The 14,406-nt window shown below is 28.4% G+C and overlaps 1 protein-coding gene across 3 annotated transcripts in view; it reads right to left on the bottom strand.

Annotated features, from left to right (window-relative positions):
- Positions 1-11,925, bottom strand: part of sash1b (SAM and SH3 domain containing 1b) — a 152,346-nt gene extending 140,421 nt beyond the window's left edge. For all 3 annotated transcript variants that reach the window (XM_061924491.1, XM_061924494.1, XM_061924493.1), the window contains exon 1: positions 11,014-11,925. In XM_061924491.1, the coding sequence (XP_061780475.1) occupies positions 11,014-11,460 (447 nt within the window). In that variant the 5' untranslated portion in view covers positions 11,461-11,925. The remainder of the gene's footprint in view (positions 1-11,013) is intronic.
- Between the last annotated feature and the right edge of the window lie 2,481 nt (positions 11,926-14,406).

Here is a 14,406-nt window from a genome sequence, read left to right as displayed (position 1 = left end):
AAGAACTGTTGGTAAAAAAGTCAAATGCAGGATAATATGAACAATAAGGTGAAGTACGAACACAAAATTGCACATTGAGACAGGAAGTCGTCATCATCATGAAAGCTACAGTAAAAAGTATGTTTTAGTGGTGACCTTTTGACCTTGTAATCTGTATATCATAGCAGTAGTGGTGACCTTTTGACCTTGTAATCTGTATATCATAGCATTAGCGGTCAAGACTCACAAAGCCAGGTTTAGAATATATTTCTTTGGACTAAGCCTTCTCAACACACAAACTGCAGTAAATATTCAGTCTGTTTACGTGACACCCGAGAATTATTCCAAAGTGATGCTAACTTATGACAACACTCAATATATCCAACTATGGGATAATGCCAATAGCCAATGTATATTAGCATCAAGCTAATATACATTTGTAAAAGTGGAGCCTTACTTACGTTTTTTTGAGTCAATTTCTTTGTTGGCATTGAAAATTGCAACATCGCCAAAAAAAATAAAAAATACCGGATTCCAGTAGCCCTCCCTAGTGACATGCTGCTTCATTTATTATAGAAAAAAAAAAAAAAACTTATTTTTGGTTTGGTCAAAGTGCAGGCATATTTCTCGTACATTCCAACAAGAATGTGACAATCATTTTTGGTTGATTTAACCCCCAATTCCAACCCTTGATGCTGAGTGCCAAGCAGGGAGGTAATGGCTCCCATTTTTAAAGTCTTTAGTACGACTCGGCCGGGGTTTGAACTCACAACCTACCCATCTGAGGGTGGACACTCTAACCACTAGGCAACTGAGTAGGTTAATACATATGGAAGTGTTGAAAACGCCATGTAAAATCGCTAATGCGAAATCCGTACGCCAATAGCCAATGTATACTAGCATCAAGCTAGCACATTTTTTTTTTGTAAAAGTGGAGCCTTACTTATGTTTTTTTGAGTCAATTTCTTTGTTGGCATTGAAAATTGCAACATCGCCAAAAAAAAAAAAAAAATACCGGATTCCAGTAGCCCTCCCTAGTGACATGCTGCTTCATTTATTATAGAAAAAAAAACAACACTTATTTTTCGTTTGGTCAAAGTGCAGGCATATTTCTCGTACATTTCAACAAGAATGTGACAATAATTTTTGGTTCATTTAACCCCCAATTCCAACCTTTGATGCTGAGTGCCAAACCGGGAGGTAATGGCTCCCATTTTTATAGTCTTTGGTATGACTCGGCCGGGGCTTGAACTCACAACCTACCGTTCTCAGGGCGGACACTCTAACCACTAGGCCACTGAGTAGGTTAATACACATGGAGGTTTTGAAAACGCCATGTAAAATCGCTAATGCGAAATCCGTAGAACGTCAATAGCTAATGTATACTAGCATCAAGCTAGCACATTTTTGGGGGGAAAAGTGGAGCCTTACTTACGTTTTTTTGAGTACATTTCTTTGTTGGCATTGAAAATTGCAACATTGCCAAAAAAAATAAAAATACCGGATTCCAGTAGCCCTCCCTAGTGACATGCTGCTTCATTTATTACAGAAAAAAAAACACTTACTTTTGGTTTGGTCAAAGTGCAGGCATATTTCAACAAGAATGTGACAATCATTTTTGGTTGATTTAACCCCCAATTCCATTATTTGATGCTGAGTGCCAAGCAGGGAGGTAATGGCTCCCATTTTTAAAGTCTTTAGTACGACTCGGCCGGGGTTTGAACTCACAACCTACCCATCTGAGGGCGGACACTCTAACCACTAGGCAACTGAGTAGGTTAATACATATGGAAGTGTTGAAAACGCCATGTAAAATCGCTAATGCGAAATCCGTACGCCAATAGCCAATGTATACTAGCATCAAGCTAGCACTTTTTTTTTTTTGGAAAAGTGGAGCCTTACTTACGTTTTTTGAGTCAATTTCTTTGTTGGCATTGAAAATTGCAACATCGCCAAAAAATAAAAATAAAAATAAAAAAAATACCGGATTCCAGTAGCCCTCCCTAGTGACATGCTGCTTCATTTATTACAGAAAAAAAAAAACACTTATTTTTCGTTTGGTCAAAGTGCAGGCATATTTCAACAAGAATGTGACAATCATTTTTGGTTGATTTAACCCCCAATTCCATTATTTGATGCTGAGTGCCAAGCAGGGAGGTAATGGCTCCCATTTTTAAAGTCTTTAGTACGACTCGGCCGGGGTTTGAACTCACAACCTACCCATCTGAGGGTGGACACTCTAACCACTAGGCAACTGAGTAGGTTAATATATATGGAAGTGTTGAAAACGCCATGTAAAATCGCCAATGCGAAATCCGTACGTCAATAGCCAATGTATACTAGCATCAAGCTAGGACATTTTTTTTTGGAAAAGTGGAGCCTTACTTACGTTTTTTTGAGTCCATTTCTTAACATTGCCAAAAAAAAGTAATAATACCGGATTCCAGTAGCCCTCCCTAGTGACATGCTGCTTCATTTATCATAGAAAAAACAAAACACTTATTTTTCGTTTGGTCAAAGTGCAGGCATATTTCTCGTACATTCCAACAAGAATGTGACAATCATTTTTGGTGATTTAACCCCCAATTCCAACCCTTGATGCTGAGTGCCAAGCAGGGAGGTAATGGCTCCCATTTTTACAGTCTTTGGTATGACTCGTGTACCTTCCGTTCATTCTATTTCCAATTCTTGAATGCAAATCTAAAAACGAATTTCAGGCCAATTTTTCTATTTTCATTTCTGAAACAAAAGTTGGACAACTATTGAATGACACTTTTTTAAATCGACAATAAAAGATGTTGCTAAAAACATGCTCAACGCAAAAGAAAATACTGCTTCCGGTTTAATTTGTCATCACACAGATAACCACGCAATTTTGCATTTTGGATGAACATTTTTTTCAATGTTTGTGTTTATCTTGGAATAAAAATCCATAAAAGGAAAACAGCACAAAATCTAATTTTATGGTAATATTTTAATGAATTTTAATATTTTATTTACTTTTTTTTACTTGCGAATAATTGAAAACAATTATTTTTTTACATGCGCATTATTTTTTTAATTGAATATTTTTTTTTTTACTTGTGAATCCTTTTAACTTGAATTGTTTTAACTGTCGAATCGTTTTTTTTAATTGAAGAATATCCTTTTACTTTTAATTTGAGAAAATATTTTATTCACACGTTTTGTTGTTGTTTTGTTTTTACATGCGAATCGTTTTTTTTAATAGAAAAAAAAAGTTTTACTTGTGAATCGTTATTAAATTGAAGAAAATTATTTTTTACTTGTAAATACTTTAATTGAAAATCATTTTTTACTTGCGCATTTTTTTTAACTTGAATAATTGTTTTAACTTTCAAATCGTTTTTTTATTGAAGAATATTCTTTTACTTGCAAATCATGTTTTAATTTGAGAAAATATATAATTTTTATTTACACGTTTTGTTAAAAAAACGTTTTACTTTTGAATACTTTAATTGAAAATATTTTTTTACTTACGCTTTGTTTTTTTAAATGAAGATATTGTTCTATTTTACTTGTGAATCGTTTTAACTTAAATACTTGTTTTAACTTTCCAATCAATTTTAATTGAATATTATTTTACTTGCAAATCATTTTTTAATTTGAGAAAAAACCCAATTATTTCCAAGTTTTTTTTGTTTGTTTTTAACATGTGAATCGTTTAATAGAAAAAAAATGTTTTACTTGCAAATAATTTTTTTATTTGAGAAAATATTTACACAACGTTTTGGAAAATGTTTTTTTTCTCACATTGTTTCTTTAATAGAAAAAATGTATATTTTACTTGTGAATCGTTTGAGGTTTTTCTATTTTTATTTAGAAAATTATTTTTTACTTGCGCATTGTTTTTTAATTGAAGATATTTTTCTTTTTTACTTGTGAATCGTTTTAACTTGAATAATTGTTTTAACTTTCAATCTTTTTTTTTTAATTGGAGAATATTCTTTTACTTGCAAATCATGTTTTAATTTGAGAAAACATATAATTTTTATTTACACGTTTTGTTAAAAAAAATTTTTACATGTGAATCTTTTTTTTAATAGAAAAAAATATATATTTTTAAATTAAATAAATCCATATTTTATTTGCGAATAGTTATTTTCTACTTGTAAAAATGTGTTTTTATATTTGTACAAACATTGTGTGTTTGTGGAAACCAAAGGTGCAAAGTGTTCCTACCTGGCGGGTGTAAGGATCTACATATGGAGGTGTTGAAAACGCCATGTAAAATCGCTAATGCGAAATCCGTAGAGCGTCAATAGCCATTGCATACTAGCATCAAGCTAGCACATTTTTTGGGGGAAAAGTGGAGCCTTACTTACGTTTTTTTGAGTCAATTTCTTTGTTGGCATTGAAAATTGCAACATCGCCCAAAAAAATAAAAAATACCGGATTCCAGTAGCCCTCCCTAGTGACATGCTGCTTCATTTATTATAGAAAAAAAAACCACTTATTTTTGGTTTGGTCAAAGTGCAGGCATATTTCTCGTACATTCCAACAAGAATGTGACAATATTTTAGCGCTCGTATGATCGCCTTTATTTACATGCAGCGTTCACTCTAAATGATGCATGTGGTTAAATGGAGGCAGAGAGGCGGAGCCTGACGTTAATTGCCTGCCAGCGTGCCGCTTAACAGCAACGTTAGCTGGCAGCAGCCGGCATATAAAATAGGGACACTTAATATTTTACAACATTGCTACTTATAGGGGATATATTTAGCTGCTGGGAGTGCAGCCTTGGTTAAAAAGAAATACACTTGCTCCTTCCCATAATGCATCATGGCCTGCTGTACCTCCCTAACGTGACTAAATGACATCATAGTGAACAACCAACCAATCATGGATCTTCTTATACGTAAACCAACCAATCATCATTCATTCAATCATTCAATCAAGGTTTATTTATGTAGCCCTTGAGTGTCTCAAAAGGCTGCACAAGCCACAACGACAGATTGCACAAATATCGTACAATAATGCAAAATATGATCCAAAACTCGTCCAACTATTGTACGATCATCTTAAAAAAATCTACAAAATATCATCCAAATCCGTTGATACCGTGTTATACAAGAAAATATTTTTATACTTGTGAATTACTTTTTTAATTGAAGTAATCTGTTTTTTACCTGCAGATTTTTTTTTACTTGCAAACTGAATAAATGGTTTCTAGTGCGAATCGTTTTTTTATTGACTTTTTTTTTTAATTGCGAATAATTGAAGAAAATTATTTTTTACTTGCGCATTATTTTTTTAATTGAAGATATTTTTTTTACTTGTGAATCCTTTTAACATGAATTGTTTTAACTTTCATACCGTTTTTTTTAAATTGATGAATATACTTTTACTTGCAAATCATTTTTTTAATTTGAGAAATATTTTTTTTATTTACAGATTTTGTTAATTTAAAACAATTTTTTACACGTGAATATTTTTCTAATAGAAAAAATATATATTTAGCTTGCGAATCGTTTTTAAATTTAAGAAACCTTTTTTTTATACCTACAAATTATTTTTTTAATTGAAGAAATGTGTTTTTTTACTTGCATTATTTTTTTTAACTTGCAAACTGAAGAAAATCGTTTTAACTTTGTTTTAACTGTCGAATCGTTTTTTTTATTTATTTGCGAATCATTTATTTAATAGAAAAAATATATATTTAGCTTGCGAATTGTTTTTTAAATTTAAAAAAACTATTTTTATACCTACAAATTCTTTTTTTAATTGAACAAATGTGTTTTTTTACTTGCAGAATTTTTCTTTACTTGCAAACTGAAGAAAATCGTTTTAACTTGAATTGTTTTAACTGTCAAATTTTTTTTTTTAATTGAAAAATATCCTTTTACTTTTAATTTGAGAAAAAACAATTTATTTACACGTTTTTTTGGCTTTGTTTTTACATGTGAATGGTTTTAATAGAAAATAAAATGTTTTACTTGTGAATCGTTTTTAAATTGAAGAATTTTTTTTACTTGTGAATACTTTAATTGAAGAAAATAATTTTTACTTGCGCTTTGTTTTTTTGATTGAAGATATTGTTCTATTTTACTTGTGACTCGTTTTAACTTAAATACTTGTTTTAACTTTCCAATCAATTTTAATTGAATATTATTTTACTTGCAAATAATTTTTTAATTTGAGAAAAAAAAACAATTATTTCCAAGTTTTTTTGTGTGTTTTTTACATGTTTTTTAATAGAAAAAAAAAGTTTTACTTGCAAATCATTTTTTTATTTGAGAAAATATTTTTATTTTCACAACGTTTTGGAAAATGTTTTTTTTCTCACATTAATTGTTTCTTTATTGAAAAAAATGTATATTTTACTTGTGAATCGTTTGAGGTTTTTCAATTTTTTTTAGAAAATTATTTTTTACTTGCGCATTGTTTTTTAATTGAAGATATTTTTCTTTTTTACTTGTGAATCGTTTTAACTTGAATAATTGTTTTAACTTTCCAATCTTTTTTTTAAATTGGAGAATATTCTTTTACTTGCAAATCATGTTTTAATTTGAGAAAATATATAATTTTTATTTACACGTTTTGTTAAAAAAATGTTTTACTTTTGAATACTTTAATTGAAAATAATTTTTCACTTACGCTTTGTTTTTTTAAATGAAGATATTGTTCTATTTTACTTGTGAATCGTTTTAACTTAAATACTTGTTTTAACTTTCCAATCAATTTTAATTGAATATTATTTTACTTGCAAATCATTTTTTAATTTGAGAAAAAACCCAATTATTTCCAAGTTTTTTTTGTTTGTTTTTAACATGTGAATCGTTTAATAGAAAAAAAATGTTTTACTTGCAAATAATTTTTTTATTTGAGAAAATATTATTTACACAACGTTTTGGAAAATGTTTTTTTTCTCACATTAATTGTTTCTTTAATAGAAAAAATATATATTTTACTTGTGAATCGTTTGAGGTTTTTCTATTTTTTTTTAGAAAATTATTTTTTACTTGCGCATTGTTTTTTAATTGAAGATATTTTTCTTTTTTACTTGTGAATCGTTTTAACTTGAATAATTGTTTTAACTTTCCAATCTTTTTTTTTAATTGGAGAATATTCTTTTACTTGCAAATCATGTTTTAATTTGAGAAAATATATAATTTTTATTTACACGTTTTGTTAAAAAAAAATTTTACATGTGAATCTTTTTTTTAATAGAAATAAATATATATTTTTAAATTAAATAAATCCATATTTTATTTGCGAATAGTTTTTTTCTACTTGTAAAAATTTGTTTTTATATTTGTACAAACATTGTGTGTTTGTGGAAACCAAAGGTGCAAAGTGTTCCTACCTGGCGGGTGTAAGGATCTACATATGGAGGTGTTGAAAACGCCATGTAAAATCGCTAATGCGAAATCCGTAGAGCGTCAATAGCCATTGCATACTAGCATCAAGCTAGCACATTTTTTTGGGGAAAAGTGGAGCCTTACTTACGTTTTTTTGAGTCAATTTCTTTGTTGGCATTGAAAATTGCAACATCGCCAAAAAAAATAAAAAAATACCGGATTCCAGTAGCCCTCCCTAGTGACATGCTGCTTCATTTATTATAGAAAAAAAAAAAAATTATTTTTGGTTTGGTCAAAGTGCAGGCATATTTCTCGTACATCCCAACAAGAATGTGACAATATTTTAGCGCTCGTATGATCGCCTTTATTTACATGCAGCGTTCACTCTGAATGATGCATGTGGTTAAATGGAGGCAGGGAGGCGGAGCCTGACGTTAATTGCCTGCCAGCGTGCCGCTTAACAGCAACGTTAGCTGGCAGCAGCCGGCATATAAAATAGGGACACTTAATATTTTACAACATTGCTACTTATAGGGGATATATTTAGCTGCTGGGAGTGCAGCCTTGGTTAAAAAGAAATACACTTGCTCCTTTCCATAATGCATCATGGCCTGCTGTACCTCCCGAACTGTGACTAAATGACATCATAGTGAACAACCAACCAATCATGGATCTTCTTATACATAAACCAACCAATCATCAATCAAGGTTTATTTATGTAGCCCTTGAGTGTCTCAAAGGGCTGCACAAGCCACAACGACAGATTGCACAAATATCGTACAACTATAATGCAAAATATGATCCAAATGTTGTACAGCCATCATGCAAAAGTCGTCCAACTATTGTACGATCATCTTAAAAAAAAATCTACAAAATATCATCCAAATCCGTTGATACCGTGTTATACCAGAAAATTATTTTTATACTTATGAATTACTTTGAAGTAATCTGTTTTTTTACTTGCAGATTTTTTTTTTACTTGCAAACTGAATAAATGGTTTCTAGTGCGAATCGTTTTTTTATTGACTTTTTTTTTTTTAAATTGCGAATAATTGAAGAAAATTATTTTTTACTTGCGCATTATTTTTTTAATTGAAGATATTTTTTTACTTGTGAATCCTTTTAACTTGAATTGTTTTAACTTTCATATCGTTTTTTTTTTTTAAATTGAAGAATATACTTTAACTTGCAAATCATTTTTTAATTTTGAGAAATATTTTTTTTATTTACACGTTTTGTTAATTTAAAAAAAAAATTTACACGTGAATTTTTATTAGAAAAAAACATTATTTTACTTGCGGATCATTTTTTAATTGATTTTATCATTATTTTTTACTTGCGAATCGTTTAATAGAAACAATTCTTATTTAGCTTGCAAATCGTTTTTAAATTTAAGAAAACTTTTTATATACCTACAAATTATTTTTTTAATTGAAGAAATGTGTTTTTTTACTTGCATTGTTTTTTTTAACTTGCAAACTGAAGAAAACCGTTTTAACTTGAATTGTTTTAACTGTTGAATCGTTTTTTTGTTTTTTTACTTGGGAATCGTTTATTTAATAGAAAATATATATATTTAGCTTGCGAATCGTTTTTTTAAGTTTAAGAAAACTTTTTTTATACCTACAAATTATTTTTTTTAATTGAACAAATGTTTTTTTACTTAAATGTTTTAACTTGAATTGTTAACTGTCAAATCGTTTTTTAATTGAAAAATATCCTTTTACTTTTAATTTGAGAAAAAAAAAATGTTTACATGTTGTTTTTTTTGCTTTGTTTTTACATGTGAATCGTTTTTTTTAATAGAAAATAAAATGTTTTGTGAATCGTTTTTAAATTGAAGAAAATAATTTTTTACTTGCGCTTTGTTTTTTTAATTGAAGATATTGTTCTTTTTTACTTGTGAATCGTTTTAACTTAAATACTTGTTTTAACTTTCCAATCAATTTTAATTGAATATTATTTTACTTGCAAATAATTTTTTAATTTGAGAAAAAAAAAAAATTATTTCCAAGTTTCTTTTGTTTGTTTTTTTACATGTGAATCGTTTTTTAATAGAAAAAAATGATTACTTGCAAATAATGTTTTTATTTGAGAAAATATTTTTATTTTCACAACGTTTTGGAAAATGTTTTTTTTCTCACATTAATTGTTTCTTTAATAGAAAAAATTTACATTTTACTTGTGAATCGTTTGAGGTTTTTCTATTTTTTTTTAGAAAATTAATTTTTACTTGCGCATTGTTTTTTAATTGAAGATATTTTTCTTTTTTACTTGTGAATTGTTTTAACTTGAATAATTGTTTTAACTTTCCAATCTTTTTTTTTTAATTGGAGAATATTCTTTTACTTGCAAATAATGTTTTAATTTGAGAAAATATTTAATTTTTATTTACACGTTTTGTTAAAAAAATGTTTTACTTTTGAATACTTTAATTGAAAATAATTTTTTACTTACGCTTTGTTTTTTTAAATGAAGATATTGTTCTATTTTACTTGTGAATCGTTTTAACTTAAATACTTGTTTTAACTTTCCAATCAATTTTAATTGAATATTATTTTACTTGCAAATCATTTTTTAATTTGAGAAAAAAAAACAATTATTTCCAAGTTTTTTGTGAATCGTTTTTTATTAGAAAAAAAATGTTTTACTTGCAAATAATTTTTTTATTTGAGAAAATATTTTTATTTTCACAACGTTTTGGAAAATGTTTTTTTTCTCACATTGTTTCTTTAATAGAAAAAAATGTATATTTTACTTGTGAATTGTTTGAGGTTTTTTAGAAAATTATTTTTTACTTGCGCATTGTTTTTTAATTGAAGATATATTTCTTTTTTTACTTGTGAATCGTTTTAACTTGAATAATTGTTTTAACTTTCCAATCTTCTTTTTAAATTGGAGAATATTCTTTTACTTGCAAATAATGTTTTAATTTGAGAAAATACATAATTTTTATTTACACGTTTTGTTAAAAAAACGTTTTACTTTTGAATACTTTAATTGAAAATAATTTTTTACTTACGCTTTGTTTTTTTAAATGAAGATATTGTTCTATTTTACTTGTGAATCGTTTTAACTTAAATACTTGTTTTAACTTTCCAATCAATTTTAATTGAATATTATTTTACTTGCAAATAATTTTTTAAATTGAGAAAAAAAAACAATTATTTCCAAGTTTTTTTTGTTTGTTTTTTACATGTGAATCGTTTTTTAATAGAAAAAAAATGTTTTACTTGCAAATCATTTTTTTATTTGAGAAAATATTATTTTCACGTTTTGGAAAAAAAAAATTTTCTCACATTAATTGTTTCTTTAATAGAAAAAAATTATATTTTACTTGTGAATCGTTTGAGGTTTTTCTATTTTTTTTTAGAAAATTATTTTTTACTTGCGCTTTGTTTTTTAATTGAAGATATTGTTCTTTTTTACTTGTGAATCGTTTTAACTTGAATAATCGTTTCCAATCTTTTTTTTTTAAATTGGAGAATATTATTTTACTTGCAAATAATGTTTTAATTTGAGAAAAAAAATTTTTTTTTATTTACACATTTTGTAAAAAAATTTTTGTATGTGAATCTTTTTTTTAATAGAAAAAAAATAGTTTTTTTAATTAAATAAATACATATTTTACTTGCATAATAGTTTTTTTCTACTTGTAAAAATGTGTTTTTATTTTTGGAGACCAAAGGTCCAGAGAGGTGCAAAGTGTTCCTACCTGGCGGGTGTAAGGATCTCCTCCCAGGTCGATTCCATCCTTGGCCAGTTTGTCCCTGATGAGGACCTTCAGTTTGAGTTTGGGATAAGTCACAAAGTCCTTACAGTCCGTGAGTCTCAGGTCGTGCTTTCCGTGACAGGACGGCCGGTGTGGTCTTCCTGACCCCCGCAGGGTCCCCGGGTGACCCGCTGAAGGTTCCAAGGTGAAGTAGAAGCCCGGGGCCACCTTCTTCTTCTTCTCCTCGTCCCCGTCCTTCAGCCGCTGCACGGCGCCCAGAAGCCGGAGTCTGTGGCCCTCCACGCCGACCCCGATGGCGTCCAGGTCGGGCTGTCCGATCTGCTTGCAGACCTCCAGGTCGTCGTAGCCGTTGTCCAGGAAGGCCTCCACGTAGTGGGCCAGGTGGAGCTCGGAGAGCCACTGGAGCACCAGGTGTGGGCCCTGGCTCATCCTTCAGATCTCCACTTAAAAAGCAGCCATTTTAAAGCGGCTTCATACTCGCACGCACTGCACGTTCACTCTGACAAATGACGTCACCACAAGCGAACGGCTCACCTTTGACATCTCTAATTGACCCCGACCTTTAGCAAGTCTCCTCAGCTCTGACCTTTGACCCCCCACGTGAGGAAATGTCGCGAGTCCGCCACGCTAGCACGTGGTTTGTACTTTTAGACAAAAATGAAAATGACATTCTTTGCTAGGCTGAAACCAGACGACTACTTTCAGTTCAAATCTCGGCCAGAAAACGACGCATTTTTTGCAAACCCCGACTTGGGAAGTTAGCCCCGCACTTAATTTCACCGCGGACACCGGTAAAAGTTCAATTTCCACACGCCGCGTCCATCGGCTTTGTTAAAATGTCACGGTGTACGCGGCTGGCGACGTTCTCCTGTGCCAAAAAAAACATCGTCGGACGCCGCCGGCTGGTCCCGGATGACGGTCGTTACAAAATAAGACCGAAAAAAAAAAGCGGATTTAAAAGTTAAAACTTATTTTCGGCTCTCGTCGTGTCTTATTTCGTCCAACTTTGACGTCCACTGCCGTGAAGATGAAGAAGATGAAGACGATGCAGGGCTGCTTTCATACCCAGCTGGATGATGGGAGCTCACTGGCGCGACCTGCTGGCCATTCTGGGTAATGCATATAGAATTAAATAATTATAATAATCAATCTTGCATTCAAAATGACAAACAATTAATTTCCAATTTTTTTGTTTACCTTTCTCTTGTATTATGTTCTTTAATAACGTTCTAATATCTTTATTCAATTCATATATTATAAAAGATACAAATTAAAATACCAAAAAATAGTCCATTGCCCATTTTGTTTTTATTCTCCATTGTTTTCATTTTGTTATATATATGTCTGTATGTTTATTTAATATATACTGTAACCCATATTTTATTTAAAAATAGATTTGCTAATTCCATTTTAAATAAGGACTTGATTCCTTCAAAGAACCAATTAAAAATGTTTTAAATAATTTAATTGCTCTAACGTAAGAAACGTCATAAATATTTAATATGTATCTCTATATTATATTGATTTATTGTTTTTCATCTTAAATATGTACTTGATTGCATTAAAGCATCTCCATTATTTTAAATATGTTTCATAAATATATATTCTTTTGTTGTTTCATTTTTAAATATGCACTTGAATGCTTTAAAGAACAATTTTAAAATAATGTTTTGTTAAAAACATTTCATTGCTTTACTGTAAAAAAACAAAAACTTTCTGTATATATATTTAATAAATGTATACAATATTACTACTTGATTGCTCTTTAATAACGTTCTAATATCTTTATTCAATTCATATCATATTATAAAAGATAAAAATTAAAATACCAAAAAATACAGTCCATTGCTCATTTTGTTTTTTAGTTTTTATTCTCCATTGTTTTCATTTTCTTATATATATATATATATATATATATATATATGTCTGTATGTTTATTTAATATATACTGTAATACATATTTTATTTAAAAATAGATTTACTACTTCCATTTTAAATAAGGACTTGATTCCTTCAAAGAACCAATTAAAAATGTTTTAAATAATTTCATTGCTCTAATGTAAGAAACGTCATAAATATTTAATATGTATCTCTATATTATATTGATTTATTGTTTTTCATCTTAAATATGTACTTGATTGCATTAAAGCATCTCCATTATTTTAAATATGTTTCATAAATATATATTCTTTTGTTGTTTCATCATTTTAAATATGCACTTGAATGCTTTAAAGAACAATTTTAAAATAATGTTTTGTTAAAAACATTTCATTGCTTTACTGTAAAAAAAAACCTTTCTGTATATATATTTAATAAATGTATACAATATTACTACTTGATTGCTCTTTAATAACGTTCTAATATCTTTATTCAATTCATATCATATTATAAAAGATACAAATTAAAATACCAAAAAATACAGTCCATTGCTCATTTAGTTTTTTTAGTTTTTATTCTCCATTGTTTTAATTTTGTTATATATGTGTGTATGTTTATTTAATATATACTGTAACACATATTTTATTTAAAAATAGATTTACTAATTCCATTTTAAATAAGGACTTGATTCCTTCAAAGAACCAATTAAAAATGTTTTAAATAATTTCATTGCTCTAATGTAAAAAACGTCATAAATATTATATTGATTTATTGTTTTTCATCTTAAATATGTACTTGATTGCATTAAAGCATCTCCATTATTTTAAATATGTTTCATAAATATATATTCTTTTGTTGTTTCATCATTTTTAAATATGCACTTGAATGCTTTAAAGAACAATTTTAAAATAATGTTTTGTTAAAAACATGTCATTGCTTTACTGTAAAAAAAAAACTTTCTGTATGTATATTTAATAAATGTATACAATATTACTACTTGATTGCTCTTTAATAACGTTCTATCTTTATTCAATTCATATCATATTATAAAAGATACAAATTAAAATACCAAAAAATACAGTCCATTGCTCATTTTGTTTTTTTTGTTTTTATTCTCCATTGTTTTAATTTTGTTATATATGTGTGTATGTTTATTTAATATATACTGTAACACATATTTTATTTAAAAATAGATTTACTAATTCCATTTTAAATAAGGACTTGATTCCTTCAAAGAACCAATTAAAAATGTTTTAAATAATTTCATTGCTCTAATGTAAAAAACGTCATAAATATTATATTGATTTATTGTTTTTCATCTTAAATATGTACTTGATTGCATTAAAGCATCTCCATTATTTTAAATATGTTTCATAAATATATATTCTTTTGTTGTTTCATCATTTTAAATATGCACTTGAATGCTTTAAAGAACAATTTTAAAATAATGTTTTGTTAAAAACATTTCATTGCTTTACTGTAAAAAAAACAACAACT

Source organism: Nerophis lumbriciformis, linkage group LG29 (genome assembly GCF_033978685.3).
Source record: "Nerophis lumbriciformis linkage group LG29, RoL_Nlum_v2.1, whole genome shotgun sequence".
NCBI classification, from domain to species: Eukaryota; Metazoa; Chordata; class Actinopteri; order Syngnathiformes; family Syngnathidae; genus Nerophis; species Nerophis lumbriciformis.
This window is presented reverse-complemented; position numbering and strand designations above follow the sequence as displayed.